This window comes from Rhinopithecus roxellana, chromosome 5 (genome assembly GCF_007565055.1).
Source record: "Rhinopithecus roxellana isolate Shanxi Qingling chromosome 5, ASM756505v1, whole genome shotgun sequence".
Lineage (NCBI taxonomy): Eukaryota > Metazoa > Chordata > Mammalia > Primates > Cercopithecidae > Rhinopithecus > Rhinopithecus roxellana.
This window is the reverse complement of record NC_044553.1, coordinates 157,247,389-157,263,503: the sequence shown is the minus strand read 5'-3', so window position 1 is coordinate 157,263,503 and position 16,115 is coordinate 157,247,389. Positions and strand designations below refer to the sequence as shown.

Below are 16,115 nucleotides of genomic sequence, written 5' to 3'. Positions count from 1 at the left end.
ACTCCAAGGGACCTGTAGCTCCCCCCAGCCCTCTCTTCTGGGATAGACAGGTATCCCAGGTACCCCTGTCCAGACAGCTCTTCCACCTGACATTTCCTCCAGGATGTGTCACAGGGGTCACAAATGCAACGTTACCCACACGTATCTCCGGATCCTTCTTTACCATTCTCACAGTCATGTCCAGCCTCTCCCATGTGCTGGGCCTTTTGTAGGATTTGGAGGAGGCAGCAGTGTGTCTGGACTTGGTGGTGCTCACACCTGGTCCACCCCTGCACTCCTCATCTGGGTAGATGCCCCCAGTGACATAACTGCGGCCCAGGTTAAATATCTGAGAGGCCATGATGACGCCTTCCTCTCCTGCATACAAACATCTCCCACGTCCTGTGGACTTTACTTCCTAGACACCCTTCATGTCTGTTTATTCTGCCCGTGTCTACTGCCCCATTTTATTTAAAACCACTCTATTCTGTCACCTGGGTGACTGTGGCAGGCAGCCTTTCAGTGGAATGCTGCGTTTCCCCAGCCACATCCCACAAAGCATGGAGAATAACTAAATACACAAGCCTGGTCATGTAATCCCCCTGCTCAAAACTCCTGCAGCTTCCCACGAACTTCAACATAGAATCCAATGTCTTAACCAGCTTCCAAGGTGCTTCCCCGCTCAGATCCCTGCCTCCATCCCTGGTATGTCTCCAGCTTCCCTTCCTGCCCTTCCCACACTAGACTTGATGTTTTTTGTTTGTCTGTTTGTTTGTTTTTTTGTTTTTTTTCTTTGGAGATGGAGTCTTGTTCTGTCACCCAGGCTAGACTGCAGTGGCTCGATTTCAGCTCACTGCAACCTCTGCCTCCTAGGTTCAAGCAATTCTCCCTGCCTCAGGCTTCTGAGTAGCTGGGATTGCAGGTGCCCAACACCACGCATGGCTAATTTTTGTATTTTTAGTGGAGACAGAGTTTCCTCACGTTGGCCCGGCAGGTCTTGAACTTCTGACCTCAGGTGATCTGCCCACCTCGGCCTTCCAAAGTTCTGGAATTACAGGTGTGAGCCACCGCGCCCAGCTGACATTATGTTCTTTCAGGTTCTCTAATATGCTGTGATCCCCTTTGCTTCCAAACCTGTACTGGACCAGACTCTCCACTGCCTGGAAGACTCTCCCCTGACTGTTCCCAATTCCTGGCTCAGGAGTCAGCTGAAAGGAGACTTTCTCATAAGATGTTTCTGCGATTTCCTACCCTCAATACATCCTTTTGTTCTACACTTCCACACCATCCCCCGCTCTTTCTTAGGAGCTCTTTGGCGCTTGCAATTGTTTAATGAGTTCTAGGACGCAATGGAGCCCGAGACAGTGTCTCTTCACATGTGCCCCAAATCACTCGGGCAGTAAGCCTTAGAAAAATGCAAAGTTGGGGAATTCCTGGGAGGTGGGGTCTGGAATTTTATATTTTTAACAAATTCCACAAGTGAATCTAAGCACAGCAAACTCAAAGTGCTGTTGCCATGAGTGCTTGGCCCACGGGACAGGGGATGATTTCTTCTCTGGACTCAGGGTTGCTGCAGGAAGGAAAGCCTGTACCCAGCACAAGACCTCAGAATGTCCTGGGAAGCTTCTCCCTCCTCAGGTTCTCTGCTATTACTGCATGGCTCGGACTTCCAGCGGTCTCCTGATCACTCAAGACAAGCACGTATGTCACAAAACGTGAAGAGTTTTCTGAAAGTGTCAGCAGCGTCTTTCTTCTTTCCTATCCTAGGGGGTCTGCCACTTAGATTGCTCTGCTTGGACATTCTTCTGACACATGCATAAGCCTCACGGACAATAAAACCCCCCTATCCAAAGTTACGGGTCTGGAGGAGGCAAATGGAAAAGGCCAGCCTTTCCATTTATGAAATCTGACTTCCTTTCAAGAAGAGTCACATCTGTGACATCTGTTCCACTGTTCCTTTGAACAGCTGCTTAAATCTTGGTGTAGCACAAAATGCAGAGATGGTCAAAGCAGACATTATTTGGTAACTACATGAACCTGGAGAAGTTTCTTCATTTCTCTGGCATTCTGATTTCTCTTCTGTACAGAAACAGGTAGAACACTTACCTGGAGGGGGATTGAAACGTGCAACGGTGCTGGACACAGGGAAGCCTCTTGTAGATGTTCACCGCCCTCCCAGCCTCCCTCTCTGCCAAGTGCACATCACCTCCAGCATACATAGGGGCCAGCTACCCTCTGACAGTGACCTCACTCCTGCCCCCAGGAACATGCTACAATCATCTTTGAACCAGGCAGAAGCACTCCTTGCTATGGTAAATTGCTCTATCAAATGCTTATCTCATTGTATCCTCTCTTGAAGATCGAAAAGACACGTAGCTTCATTTCCCATAGAGGAAATCTGGAAACCTAGAGTTGTACATTTTTTTCCTATGATCAATTAGTGATTTATCAGGATTCGGGTCGTGGCTCTACTCCTTGCTAGCTGTGTGATACAGGGCAAGAACCCCAATGACATCCCTGTAAATGTCAGTCACGTACCTGGTGCCAGGTGCTGGTCAGAGTGTTTGGCTGACTCTTCCCCTTTCGCTCACTTTGCAATGATGGTCTCGATTTTACAGGGGAGAAAAAGGAGGCTGGGTGGAGTAAGCCTGTTTCCGAGCCTTCACTCCTGGGAAAAGGTTGTGGGACAGCAGAGTCAGCAAGTCACTCTCACTCTCTACCACAGTGGTTGTCTTTCTAAGCCATAGTTAGTCCCATGTGGGAATCTAGTGAAATTTTAATAAGCAAGGCAATGTACGGGAAATACTTACCACAGCACCTGGCCTTGGTGAGTGTCAGGGCATGCTGCTTGTTATGTCTTAGGCTCTGCAGGTGCTGGGAACTTAGGCATTTCCCTTCACCAAGGTGGCCCACTGATGGGAGTGTGATCATCGGCTTTGTTGCCTGCTTGCGTGGCCTGGAAGCTCCTTTCGTGGCCTCCAGCCTTGCCCCAGGCTCTTTTGAATGCATCAATCCTACTGGAAGCGATGGATTCTTGTGGCTCCCATGGCTGGTCATGGGCCTTCAGTGCTTGCCTCCACACCCTGGTTAAGAAAGGCATGGAGGGGGTTCTCAGTGAGGAGCTAGTGTTGGGCTAGGCACCCAGCTTGCTGCAGGCACTGTGGAGGGAATGGCTCCTCCAGGGGCCCCTCACCTGCTGCACCTCCCCACCAGCCCCTAACTTGTGCAGGCTTCTTGCAGAATGGGCTCTTGATCTTTCTTCTCCATCTCAGCCTGGGCCTTCCCTGCTCCTCGCGTGGGGTAACTTGATAGCCTTCTGAATGGCTCCCTACATCCAGACTCTAGAGCAGGGGTCAACACAGGACAGCCTGTGGTCAAATCCAGCCCATAGTCTGTTTTCATAGCCCTCGAGCTAAGAATATTTCTGCATTTTTAAAGAGTTGTTAAAAACCAACCACATGACAAAAATACAGAAGAATATGCAATGACGACTGACCACAAAGCCGTTTACAGATACTGTTTGCAGACACTTGCTCTAGACTATTCTTCACATTGACCTTCTTGCCCAGCCTCAAGGTCTCACCCTGATCCCACCCAAGGCCTCACATCCTGTCTCTACCCTGCTTAAAAATCTTTAAGCCACCCTGTGTGCAAAAAAAAGGCACCCTAAAGGTAGTCTGAGAAGATCTAGATTCAAATCCCAACTCTCATACTTATTAGCTATATGACCCTCTTGAATTTTAGTCTCTTCCTCTGTGCAATAGAGTTAACAGGGCAAACCAAGGAGGTTATTTGGGGACCTGATGACTTGAGGTGTAAAAATGTACTCTGAGCTACACAGAGCTATTCAAAATGTGAAATTTCATCATAACTGTTTTGTCCATGGGCAGTGTCCACTCCCCAGGGCCTGCTTTGGACTCCGTCTCCAGCTGAGACCCAGTTTGCTTTCTAAACCTCATTCCTTGTGACTTTCCGCATGACATCCCAACCCACATGCCACATGGCTTTGTTCTCACCCTGCCTTGGTTGAAATGCTCTTCCCAGTATCGTCTTGCATTTGAGCCCTACCTGGTCTTTAGATTTCACACCCAGCTCAGTGGCAGGTGCCTCCGATGTGTGGATCCTGGAATCTGCATGGGGACACTTGGAGACGTGGAGGCGGGAGGAGTCTTCAGCACTCAAAGCGCTTGTTCTCCAGCCTGAGAAGGCATTAACCATTTCAATCTGTGCGCTGGTCTTAAATCTTCTCCTCCCTCTCTTTTCTTTCTCTTCTTTTTCTTTCCAACACTCCAACATGAAACAGTGCCTGCTGTGCAGTAAAAATATTTTGGCTGCCTCCCTTTTTAAAACGTTCTAAAAATACACAGACGCATCCACATGCACACATGGCAGGCTCTGACGATTGCCTTCCAGGTGACGGAAACAAACCCTGAGCTTGTGCCCCTCCTTGGGACCAGCGTGGGGAACTCCCGGCCCAGACTTCCAGACAGGCACCTAGTTAAGGGGCAGTAGCATTTGATATGGAGTAAAAATTTGCCCTTTTTTTGTGACCATTCTCAATGCTGTAGAACTCTCAATTATTTGTAGAAATTGGAAGAAGCCAGATGATGTAAATAAAGGTAGAATATGATTCATGCTCCTCCTTTGTGTTTTAAGATCTGCTCAAGGAAATAAAAAATGTTGAAACTCTTGCCTTTTTTAAACCCTAGGTTTCTTGCCTGAACTCGAATAAACTTTTGTTTCACCCAAAGAGAGGCAGCCTGGAGTCCTGCAAAATCATTAGGTGGGGAGCCAGCACGATGAGGTTCTCATTTGTCACCTGCCACCGCCTCTAACAAGTCCTAGGTTGTCTCTGAACCTCAGTCTCTTTACCCAAAATTTAGAGACTTTAATTAAGTGACCCATTAGATTACTTCTAGCTGTAAAAGTCTGTGGTAGATCAGCTAGAATTGTTAGTATGATTTAAGGCATAATATGGGTTTAGAAACAGTATTTCTTTTACTACTAATAGTTATAACTTCGCAGGATGATGCCTACAGTTCTCATTCAATAGACTCTTTCTTTCTTTTCTTTTCTTTTTCTTCTTTTTTTGAAACAGAGTCTCGCTCTGTCACCTACGCTGGAGTGCAGTGGTGCGATCTCAGCTCACTGCAACCTCTGCTCCCTGGGTTTAAGTGATTCTTGTGTCTCAGCTTCCTGAGTAGCTGGGATTACAGGTATGCACCACCACGCCCAGGTATTTTTTTGGCATTTTTAATAGAGATGGGGTTTCACTATGTTAGCCAGGCTGGTCTTGAACTCCTGGCCTGAAGTGATCCACCTGTCTGGGCCCCCCAAAATGCTGGGATTACAGGCATGAACCACCACGTCCAGCTGACTCTTTTTAAATAAAATTATTACTGTTATTATTACTTGATACAGGGTCTGGCTCTGTCACCCAGGCTGGAGTACAGTGGCACAATCTTGGCTGATTGCAACCTCCACCTCTTGGGCTCAAGCAGTCCTCCTACCTCAGCCTCCTGAGTAGCTGGGATTATAGGTGTGCACCACCATGTTTGGCTAATTTTTGTATTTCTTGTAGAGAATGGATTTTTCCCTGTTGCCCAGGCTGGTCTCCAACTCATGAGCTCAAGGGATCCTCCTGCCTTGGCCTCCCAAAGTGCTGGGATTACAGGCTCCCATGACCCATGGTGCCCCAGCCATGTTCAATAGACTCTTTACACTGGGGTAGGTGCTGTGGCCACAGCAAAGGGAAATGTGCATTTATTTATTCAGTGACCAAATGTTTATGATCTGCCATCGTGGTTGGCATCATTCCCATTTTATAGAAGATAACACTGAGGCTAAGTGAAGTTGGAATTACTATTCATACTCATACCTATAATACTAGCTCATTCTACTTAGCTCATCTTAGGGCCCTAGTCTCAATAAGCATTCCCATAGTAGGCTTTCAACTTATTGATTCTTCAAGTCATTCCTCAGTGTAAAACATTATTAAAGTAAGCTATTAGGTTGGTGCAAAAGTCATTGCGGTTTTTGCCATTAATGGCAAAAACCGCAATGACTTTTGCACCAACTTAATATTTCTGATTGCAATTATTTCAATATACCACTTCATGTGATATTTTGGGACTGCCTTTGAGTGAGGTCTCTCGCTTGTACTGTGTCTCAGTAAAGCCCCATTTAGAGCTCTTCTGTAATTCAGTCTTTCAGAAAATCAGGGCTCTTTAATAAGTCCCCGATTTGCTCCTTCTTGAACATCATTAGTCACTACGTTAAAGAGGCTTTCACGATCAATGTGTTTTGGAAATATGACTTAACAAAGTAAGGGTAGTGCCTTACAGCAGGGCCTCTTGCATCCTGTAATGCACGGGTGTGTACCTGAGATCTCCATGAGGGTGTTACCATTTGCTTCTTCAACTTTTCCCAAAGTCTTTTACTCTAGAAAGTATTATCTCGGAGCATCTGGCAGCACTGGTATTCACAGAAATCTGTGTTGCCCCCAGTTAATCTTAATTTCTCTCATTGGCACTGTACCTGTGGGGTTTTGCTGCAGTGTAAAAGGGAATAATGACTATTTGTTACATTTTAGACACTTCACGAATTCCGAAGCATTTATCTCATATGGTTCTTAAAGCCATCTTGAGAGATGGATCTGATTACTCCATTGTATTCCCAAAGCAGTGAGAATTTTAGTTTAGAATGGTGCGCCAAATAAATACTACAACTTTTCCCCACTTCTCTGAACACATAAGGAAGATAGGAATAATATTAGTAAGCCATACTAAATACATGGCAGTGCGCTGAAACAAGAATGGGCAATCTACAGATACTAGAAATGGAAATATTTCCTGAAAAGGAGGGTGCTTAGGATGGTTACTAGGGGCTGAATCACTGGGGCCCAAGAGGGTGCCGGGAAAAGAGCCCAGAGCCATGCACAAGGCTGGGCTGAGGGTTTCAGGTCCTAGGAGGGGCAGGGGACCACATCTGGCAATCTAGGTGTGGCATAGGACCACAAAGTTGTAGTGGGGACTGAAAATCTGCCCCCACTCATTTCTAGAGTCTGCAATTGCTCTGTGTCTGCCTACCGAATGCTGTGGCTGAAGCCCTGGTCCTAGAACTTGAGAAGTGCCTTCCGCATGGGGCAGGGTCTGGAGCCACCATAGAGTAGGAGGTGTCTGGAAATAAGTTCTTCACGTGGGGTTGGGGCTGAACTTAGACATGTGCAGAACCCATGTTTAGAGTCGTAATAATGCATCTTGGGGGTTCCTGGAATTCAAAGAAGGGAAATCACCCAGGGTGGTGATGACCTCACAACTAAGAATTACACAACACTGGAGGACAGAGCCCAAGTGAGACAAAAAAAAAAAAAAAAAAAAGAAGGGAACTTAGAGAATCTGAAAAGACACGTGAAACATTTTTTAATATCCTGAAAGAAAGGAGAGAAAGCAACCATGGCAGGAGGAAAGAAGGCTCTGGAGGAAAAGAAGTCTTGAAATAATAACAGAAAGTTAGGGAAGGCAGTGATAAACTACATATATAAAAATACATTTTTGAAAATCACAAAAGTACCTTTAAAGATGTGCTGGACAGATGAAAACTTCAAGACCATAGCAGTACAAAGAGAAAACACATTGGAAAAGTCAGGAGACACAGAAGATGGGTGTCCCTGTGACACAAGTTCAGTGGGGTTTGTAGGAAAAGCTAATGAAGAGAAGAGAGCACAGGAGACCTCTACAAATGTGCCACGTGGATATTCCAAGGACTGACTGATGTCATCTAGAAAAACCTCCAAACAGAAAGAGTAAAAAGAAAATGCTACAAACTGTGAGAGAAAGTTAAAACACACACAGGCATACGCAGATACACGCAGACACACACACAGATACACACACACATTTTCTGCAAAGGAATGAAAATGAACATTGACATCATTTTCTCATCAGGAATATTAGATGCCGGAAGAATAATTAAGTAATGCATTCAAAAAGAAAACAGTTTTCTGTTGCAAATACTTTACTCATTTCAGGTAGTTTTCAAGAGTAAGTATAATATAAAATAGAGAAATTTAAAGACAGACAAACCAGCACATTGACTACAGATCCTCTCTGGAAGAACAACACAACTTAGAGACATCGTCAAACCGTGGCCCGTGGGCCCAGTCCCGCCGGCACCTGTTTTCGTATGGTCTGTGGGTTAAAATGGATTTAATTTTTTAAATTATTGAAATGAAATCAAACAAGGATTAACATTTTCTGACAAATGAAAAGTTACATAAAATTCAAATTTCGGTGTCCATAAGTAAAGTTCTGTTGGAACCTAAGCATGCCCTCTGGCTTCCCTGTTGCCTGTGGCTGCTTTCCTGCTACAAGGGCAGAGCTGAGAAGTTGTGACAGATGCCAAATGTTTGGCACAGCTTGCACTATTTATTATCTGGCCCTTAACCAGAAAATTGCCAATCCTGAAGGTTGTACTTTAGCAAAAAGAAATATGAACCCAGGAGAAAGGAATTAGATGCTAAAAATGAAAGTAAATAATATACTCAATAAATATTTGGGGAATCCCCAAAATATTTGCTGAGTGTATTATTTGATACGTGATGTCATAGTGATTAATAAAAACAAAATGTGAAAACAAGCTGGAGCTAAATTTTAGACAACAATGGAATGGGGAGGAGCATTATTTGGAGAGTGTGAGCCCTGCAGATTGTCTTGTTCGGGAAGATGCCAAGATACTGACGATAGCTCTGCCTTCCAGAAAAAGCACTTAATAGGTGATTTAAATTTTTTCAGAGCCATTAATAAATGAAGAAAATGTATAGTTTCCAAATGAGTAGAAGTAAAAAAAAAAAAACTGCTTAAATGAAATTTCAATCATCTAACAGAAGGAAAGAGGAAAAATTTTAAAAAAGGAAAGTAGAGTAAACAGAAAGCATTAACTAAGAAGGCAGAAATAAATCCAAAATTTTAATAATTCCAATATAAAACAAGTTAAACTCATCAAAACCAGACCTACTAAAATATGGCAAAATTCTGTTTACAGGAAACACAGATAAACAAATAGCTCCAAGGACTGAAAATGGATGGAAAGAGATATCCAAGCAAAATTCTCACCTAAAGAAGGCTGCTGTGTCAATTACGAACATTCATTAAAGAGAATTAAAATGGAAAAAGGGACAACAATGCTACTTGTTGATAAAAGGACTCATGTATAAGTTATGAACTTTCAGAGCCCTTTAAAAATGTAGGAACTATTACAGCTCACCGCCTTTACAAACGCAGCCCGTGGTCTGGATCTGTGAAGTTTCTGCTCATGGTTGTCTCAGGATTGTTAAGTGGTGGCCTTTTCAGTAATAGGATCTTCATTCTAAGAAGAATGAATAAAAATAAAAAAGAGAAAGAAGGAGAGAGAGGGAGAAGGAAGAAAGGAAGGAAGGAAGGAAAGACAGAAGGAAGGAAGGAAGGAAGGCGAAGAAAGGAAAGAGGAAGGAATTAAGGGGAAGGAAAGCATGAAGGAAAGACAGAAGGAATGAAGGAAGGTAATGGAGGAATGGACAAGGATGAGGAACAGGATAGGGGAAAGAAAGAATGAGGAATCGGAAGGAAGGTGAAGAAGGGACGTGAAGGAAGGAAGACATTAAAGAAGTAAGAAGGAATGAAGTACAGGAAGTGAGGAATTAAGGAATTGTAAGGAGAAATGAAAGGAGGAAGGAAGGAAGACAGAAGGAAAGGAAGGAATGAATGACAGAAGGCAGGATGTGACGGTATAAGGAATGAAGTACATAAAGGAATGATGAAATGAGAGAGGAAATACAGAAGGAATGAAGGAAGAAAGATCGAAGCCAGGAAGGTGAAGTAAAAACGGAAAGGGAAGGAAAGTAGGAAGGAAGGAAGTAGGGTGAACAGGCATGACTGTAATGGGCACTGGAAGGAATTAAGTAAGTAAATAAGGAACTAAGTAAACTGCATTAAATCATTCCTTCCTTCCTTCCCTCCTTCCTTCCTGTCCTGCCTTCTTCCTTGCCTCCCTTCCGTCTTCCTTCCTTCCTTCGTCCCTTCAGGAAAGCCATCCTGACTTCACTGGACTTCCATCCCGAAGTCCGTACGCCCTGCAGGCACCGGTCGGACGGACCGGAAATACCCTCCTTCACGACTGAAGAAGGCAAACTTACGGCACTTCCTTCCGGTCAACTGCAACTTCCCTAAGATTAATTCCTTAATTCCTTACGCCCTGCCTCATTCAGGCCAGTCATGTCAATTCATTACCATGCACGTCCTTCCTTCCCCTCCTCCGTCCTTCCTTCCTTCCTTTACCTCACTGACTTCCTTCCTAGTCCTGTCCTGCCTTCTTCCTTACTGGCCCCGTCACATCCTTCCGTTTCCCTTCCGTCCTTCCTTCCTTCCTTCCTCCTCCCCTTTCCGTCCTCCTTCCTTCCTCCTCCTTCCTTCCTTCCTTCCCCTTCCTTCCTCATCCCTCCTTCTCTTCCTGTCCCTCCTCCTTTCCTCTTTCCTTCCTTCCTTCCTCTTCCCTTCCTTCCTTCTTCCTCCCCTTCCTCCTCCCTTCCTTCCTCCTCCTTCCTTCCTTCCTTCCCTTCCTGCCTCCTTCTTCCTTCTTCTTCCTTCCTCTCCTTCCCTCCTTCCTTCCTTCCTTCCTTCCTGCCTCCCTTCCTTCCTTCCTTCCTTCCTTCCTCCTTCCCTCCTCCTTCCCTTCCTTCCCTTCCTCCTTCCTCCTTCCTTCCTTCCTTCCCTTCCTTCCGTCCTTCCTCATCCCCTTCCCTCCCTCCTTCTTCTTCCTTCCTTCCTTCCTCTCTCCCTCCTTCTTCTTCTTCCCCCTTCACTGTCCTTTCCTTCCCTTCCTGTCCTCCCCCTTCCTTCTGCCCGCCTTGGGTCCTTCCCGTCCTGGAAGGTAAGAACGGAGGAAGTCGATGAGGAAGACATAATGAAGGAAGGAAAGGAAGAAGGAAGTAAGGAAAGAACAGAAGTAGGAATGAAGTAAAGGAATGAAAGAAGGAAGGAGGAGGAAGACAGAAGGACGAAGAAGGAAGGAAGGAAGGAAGGAAATAAGAAGGAAGGGAGGAAGAATGAACGAACTGAACTTCCGCCTTCCGTACGTACGGCATACTTCCTTACAATAATGAAGAAGGATTAATAACTAAAGGACGTTCCCTTAACTTACGGTCTCTTACCTCCATTTCCATCATTATTCCTTACCTCCACTACATTCCTTCCTTCCTTCCTTCCGTCTTCTTCCTCCCTGACTTCACTTCTGCCTTCCTTCCATTCCTCCTCCTTCCTTCTTCCTTGCTTCCTCATCATTCATTGTCTTCTTCCTCTTCCTTCCTCTTCTTCCTTCCCTCCTCTTCCTATTCGCCCCTCCTTCCTTCTCCTTCTATCCTTCCTTCTCATTAACCATTCCTTCCTTTCCTCTTTCTTCCTTCTTCCTTCCTTCCTTCCTTCTTCCTTCCTTCCTTCCTTCCTTCCCTTCCTTCCTTCCTTCCTCTCCCTTTTCTCATTTCCTTCCTTCTTCCTTCTCCCCTTTCCTTCCTTTCTTTTCCTCTTCCTCCTTTCCTTCTTCCTTACTGTCTTTCCTTGCCTTGCCCGCTTCCTATTTCGTCTTGGCCTTCCTTCATCTTCCTTCGCCTCTTCCTCCATTCTCCTTGCCTCGCCCTTCCTTCTTTGTCCTCCTTCTTCCTTCCCTTCTCCTTCCTTCCTTCCTTCCTTTCCTTCTCTCCTTCCTTCCTTCCTTATCCTTCCTTCCAATAAATTAAGTGAGGAACAGGAAATACAGCATGTAATGGAATCTAATTGTCGAAGATGCAAGGAAGTAAGAAGAATGTAATGGAATTAATTATCATCTAACAAGACTATAAGTAATTAATTAATTGAATGAACGCACCGCATTCGTGTAATTTACTTAATACTTCCTTCTTTATTTCTTAGTCTATGTTCTTTCTTTTCTTTTTTTTATACTAGATATATATCAAATAATGAAAATAAATAAATAAATCTAAATAAATAAATAAATAACTCAAATAAATACTTATAAATAAATAATTCATAATTCTAATTAATAACTCACATTCCCCCACTTTAAGCCCAACACTAACCCATAACCACACTTTAATGCCATCCCCCTCTCCCTACTCCTTCACTTCATCCCTCCCCCCACTTCACCCTCCCACTCACTCGTAGGCAGGGTGTTGCTTGGCACAGGTGTGGTGTAAGACTCATCAGCTCTGCTTTCCTTACGGAAGTGACAATAAGCCAGGCACACGACATTAAACTCATTGCCTCCACTTATTTGTGGGGTCTAAACATCAAAACAATTGAACTCAAGGACATAGAAGGGTTGGTTACCAGAGGCTGGGAAGGGTGGGTTGGACTGGGGAGGAGATGTGGGATGATTAATGGTACAAAAATAGTAAAGAATGAATAAGACCTACTGTTTCATAGCATAACAGGGTGACTACAGTCCATAATAACTTAATTGTACATTAAAAATAACTAAAAGAGTGTAATTGAATTGTTTATAACAGAGGATAACGCTTGATGGGATGGATACTGCATTCTCCATGATGTGCTTATTTCACATTTCATGCCTGTATCAACACATCTCATGGATCCCATAAATACATACACCTACTATGTACTTACAAAAAATAAAAATTAAAAATTAAATTTTAAAACTCAAAAAAAAAAAAAAAAAAAGAAGATTTACCCAGCTGGAACTTTTAGATGCACATCTTCCTTTGTCATTTATGAAAACAGAACTAACCCCAGATATAAACCACAGAGGTTTCAGGGAATGAAACTTGACTTGAGACAGATGATGTGGGTTGGTGGGCAGAGGCTGCTGTTGGAGTCCCAGTTCCCCACCACCTTTTATCCTCCTCTGGTGTCTGCATACACAGCATTTTCTCACTCAATAGCAGTTTCCTTGCTTTTGGTTATTTTGTTGTCATTGATTTCTAGTTGTGCTGTGACCATGGTTTGTATGATACCCTTGTGGGAGGAGGAGGAGGATTAGACTTAGTACAGGATCAATTTCCTATAAATCTTCCATGTGTACTTAAAAGAGAGCATATATTCCCTATTGAGTGTATCATTCATGCATCTATCAGTTACACTACTGCACATCCTGGTTTATTGCGCTGTACATCAGCATCTCAATAGTGATGTTCGGTCCTATCATATGTTTTACTTCTGTTATGACTGTTCTGTCATTTTCTGAGCCAAGTGTGTTAGAGATTCTGCTTGTGTTGGGGATTTCCCCTTCTTTGTGGTGGTTCTGTTAAGCTTTGTTTCTATGTTTCGGGAATTGTAATATTAGGTACTAAAAAAGCTTTCTTCCTCCCAAGCCCGCTCGCTACTCTTACTAACATAACCTCACATTATTGGAAGGACAATGTGCCTAACTTAGAATTATTTTTCTCCAAGAAACAGAAAATGACAAGTGTTTGTAAGGAGTGAAGCAAGTGGAACCTTGGGCATTGCTGATGGGAATATAAACTGGTTCAGTCACCAGTGGAAAACAGTATGGAGGAGGTTCCTCAAAAAACTAAACATAGGGAGGGAGCAGTGGTTCACACCTGCAATCCCAGCACTTGGGATGCTGAGGTGGGCCGATTACTGAGATCAGAGTTGGAGATCAGCCTGGCCAACATGGTGAAACTCCATCTCTCTACTAAATACAAAAATTAGCCCAGCGTGGTGGCACCAGTCTGTAATCCCAGCTACTAGAGAGGCTGAGACAGGAGAATTGCTTAAGGCTGGGAGATGGAGGTTGCGGTGAGCAAAGACCACGCTGCTGCTCTCCAGCCTTGTGACACAGCAAGACTCTGTCTCAAAAAAAAAAAAAAAAAAAAAAAAAAAAAAAAAAAAAAAAAAAAAGATTACCATATGATCCCGAAATCTCGCTACTGGGTCTTATATCCAAATATTGAAAGTAGCAACTCAAACACCTTATTTGTAACCTGTGTTCAATAGAATTCATAGTAGCCAAAATGTAGAAACAACCTATAACAACCTATCTGTCTATAAAATGATAAACAAATGTGGCTATTTATTCAATGGAATCTTATTCAGCCTTTAAAAAGTAAGGGAATTCTGACACCGTTACAAGATGAATGACCTTCAGGACATGAAGCTAAGTGAAATAATCCAGTCACAAAGGGCAATACTATGTGATTCTACTTCCATGCAGTACCTAGTGTAGTCCAAATCATAGAAACAGAAAGTAGAATTGTGGTTCCCAAGGGCTGGGGAAGGGGACAGGGGACTAGTATTTCATGGCATGGAGTTTCAGTCTGGATGGTAAAACGTTCTGGAGATGGGTAGCGGTGATGGTTGTACACATTGTGAATATACTAATGCCACCGAACTGTACATATTAAAATAACTCAGATGGTAAATTTCTACTAAGCACAATAAGAAGTTATTAAAATTGTATTTCCCAACATCTGTAGGCAAAAGTAATCAGATGGGACTTTGAGGGAATGTGACAAGTTGTTAGGCACTCATCGGCCTCCTACCATTTTTTTTCTCTGCTCTATGTGCATTCTTTAGAACGGTGGGGGGTGGGGGCACAGCTGAGGACACGCTGTTTCCTTGTGCACACAGCAGGACATCCACAGGCCTGCATTTGGCTCCACAGTCTTGGATCCCACCCGACATGAAGGACGTGTGGAGGGTACTCAGATCTGCCTTCCCTTTGTCAGAAATCCTCATCATGCCCCCCAATTTCATTGATGTGATTTTACTGGAATGTAGCAGGAACAGCAGTGTATTATAGAATTAATTACATTCAGCTTTAAGGCCTGTGACTAATTGATATGCAGCTCTAAGTGTGATGCCTGGAGAGCCATTCCTAGCATGTGTGTCAGGCGCTAGCAGTGGGCAGGAGAGTGGAACACCATACCCCCCACCCCGGCCTATTTCTGATTTCGCCTCTTCCCTCCCAGCTCTCTTTCCCACCCTCCCTCCTCCTCCCTTCACAATTCCTTCTGCCACCTCCCCATTTTGCAGGTGAGAGATCTTAAGCCCAGGGGAGGTGGTGAACAGCCCCAGATACAACACCTATAACAGACAAGAGCAGAGATGCAGACACAGAGCTGTCAGGCTTTGCGTTTCTTTTCTTCTAGATCTGTCTCCCCTCATTCAAAGAAAACATCTAGACTCTGTCTTAGGATTCTGCTCCTTTTCCTGAAAAGGACTGCTCGGGAGAGTATTAGGTGATGAGGGAATTAAAAGACCGTTAGCTCTGGGGATTTGCACCTTTTTTCCAGTGGGAACTTGTATGTCTGCTGCTCAAAAGCTTCCTGACTGGTAAATTGCAAGCAGCAGGCTTTCCCCATGCTCTCGCAATCACCTTTTTCCTAATTCCTCTGGCCAGTCCTTTCCGATAGGTTCCAGAATCTACCAAAAGCAAGGAGTCTTTTCGCAAATTTTGGTGCTTCTCAAATAACAAAGCTGTTCTTCTTTTTCTCCTCTCCGTTTTCCATTCCAGTGGCCACGCTGCACCTTATTCTCTCTGAAATTCTCTAACCTCTTTATAATCATGAATATGCATTGATGGAAGAAAAGATCTCTTCAAGCATTGTGCTATTCAATGGGAATCCCGAGATTAAAAAAAGACAAAGTCTTGATTCTCCAGCAACTCATGAGCTCAGTGTGATATATAAACAGATAGTGATAATTAATATTTATGGAGGTTCTGTGACAACCATTGCCATTTAGTCTTCACACACTGTAACCTCAATTAATCTCAAAACAAACAAGGATCGAGGAAGGTATTATTATCAGCCCAATTTCAGGGATTGAGAGTTGCAGGTGAGAGTGTAGGAGGTACGGGCAGGCTCATTCCCTGATCTGGGGATGGCCAAGCCACACTTAGCATGGGCAATAGGGCCACTTGCATTAGGGTGTGATGTTGCCTCATTTAATGGACCCCACGACGGAGGATGGTATCAACTCTACTAGTGACGTTTTAGGGCAACTGCCCAGAAGGGGTGCAAGTAAACTGAATCTTGAATAATGAGTCTGAGTTACAGGGAGGGCTGGAAGGAGGGAGAGGCACAGAGGAGGCAAAGCCTACAATCACTGTGTTGACTTGGCGTGTTTATGGCAACTACACCGTGG

At 44.2% G+C, this 16,115-nt stretch overlaps 1 protein-coding gene across 2 annotated transcripts; it reads right to left on the bottom strand.

Moving 5' to 3' along the window:
• Nucleotides 1–1,415: 1,415 nt before the first annotated feature.
• Nucleotides 1,416–7,240, bottom strand: LOC104654469 (putative uncharacterized protein C14orf177). Of its 2 annotated transcripts, XM_010353675.2 has the most exons (4): nucleotides 7,068–7,240; nucleotides 6,361–6,529; nucleotides 2,790–3,062; nucleotides 1,422–2,085 (listed from the first exon to the last, which is right to left on the bottom strand). In XM_010353675.2, exons 3-4 carry the CDS (start codon nucleotides 3,034–3,036, stop codon nucleotides 1,907–1,909), a joined length of 426 nt encoding a protein of 141 aa, XP_010351977.1. In that variant the 5' UTR covers nucleotides 3,037–3,062; nucleotides 6,361–6,529; nucleotides 7,068–7,240; the 3' UTR covers nucleotides 1,422–1,906. The 2 variants fall into 2 exon arrangements, with proteins under 2 accessions (XP_010351978.1, XP_010351977.1); XM_010353676.2 differs by lacking the exon at nucleotides 6,361–6,529 and having other exon boundaries at nucleotides 1,416–2,085.
• Nucleotides 7,241–16,115: the final 8,875 nt, after the last annotated feature.

Excerpts from the sequence above, each read along its gene's own strand:
- LOC104654469 (XM_010353676.2), bottom strand. The coding sequence starts at position 3,036 with ATGACCAGCCATGGGAGCCACAAGAATCCATCGCTTCCAGTAGGATTG. Across the intron at positions 2,086-2,789 it reads CACCAAGGCCAGGTGCTGTG|GTAAGTGTTCTACCTGTTTC; the intron begins GTAAGTATTTCC and ends ATCCCCCTCCAG.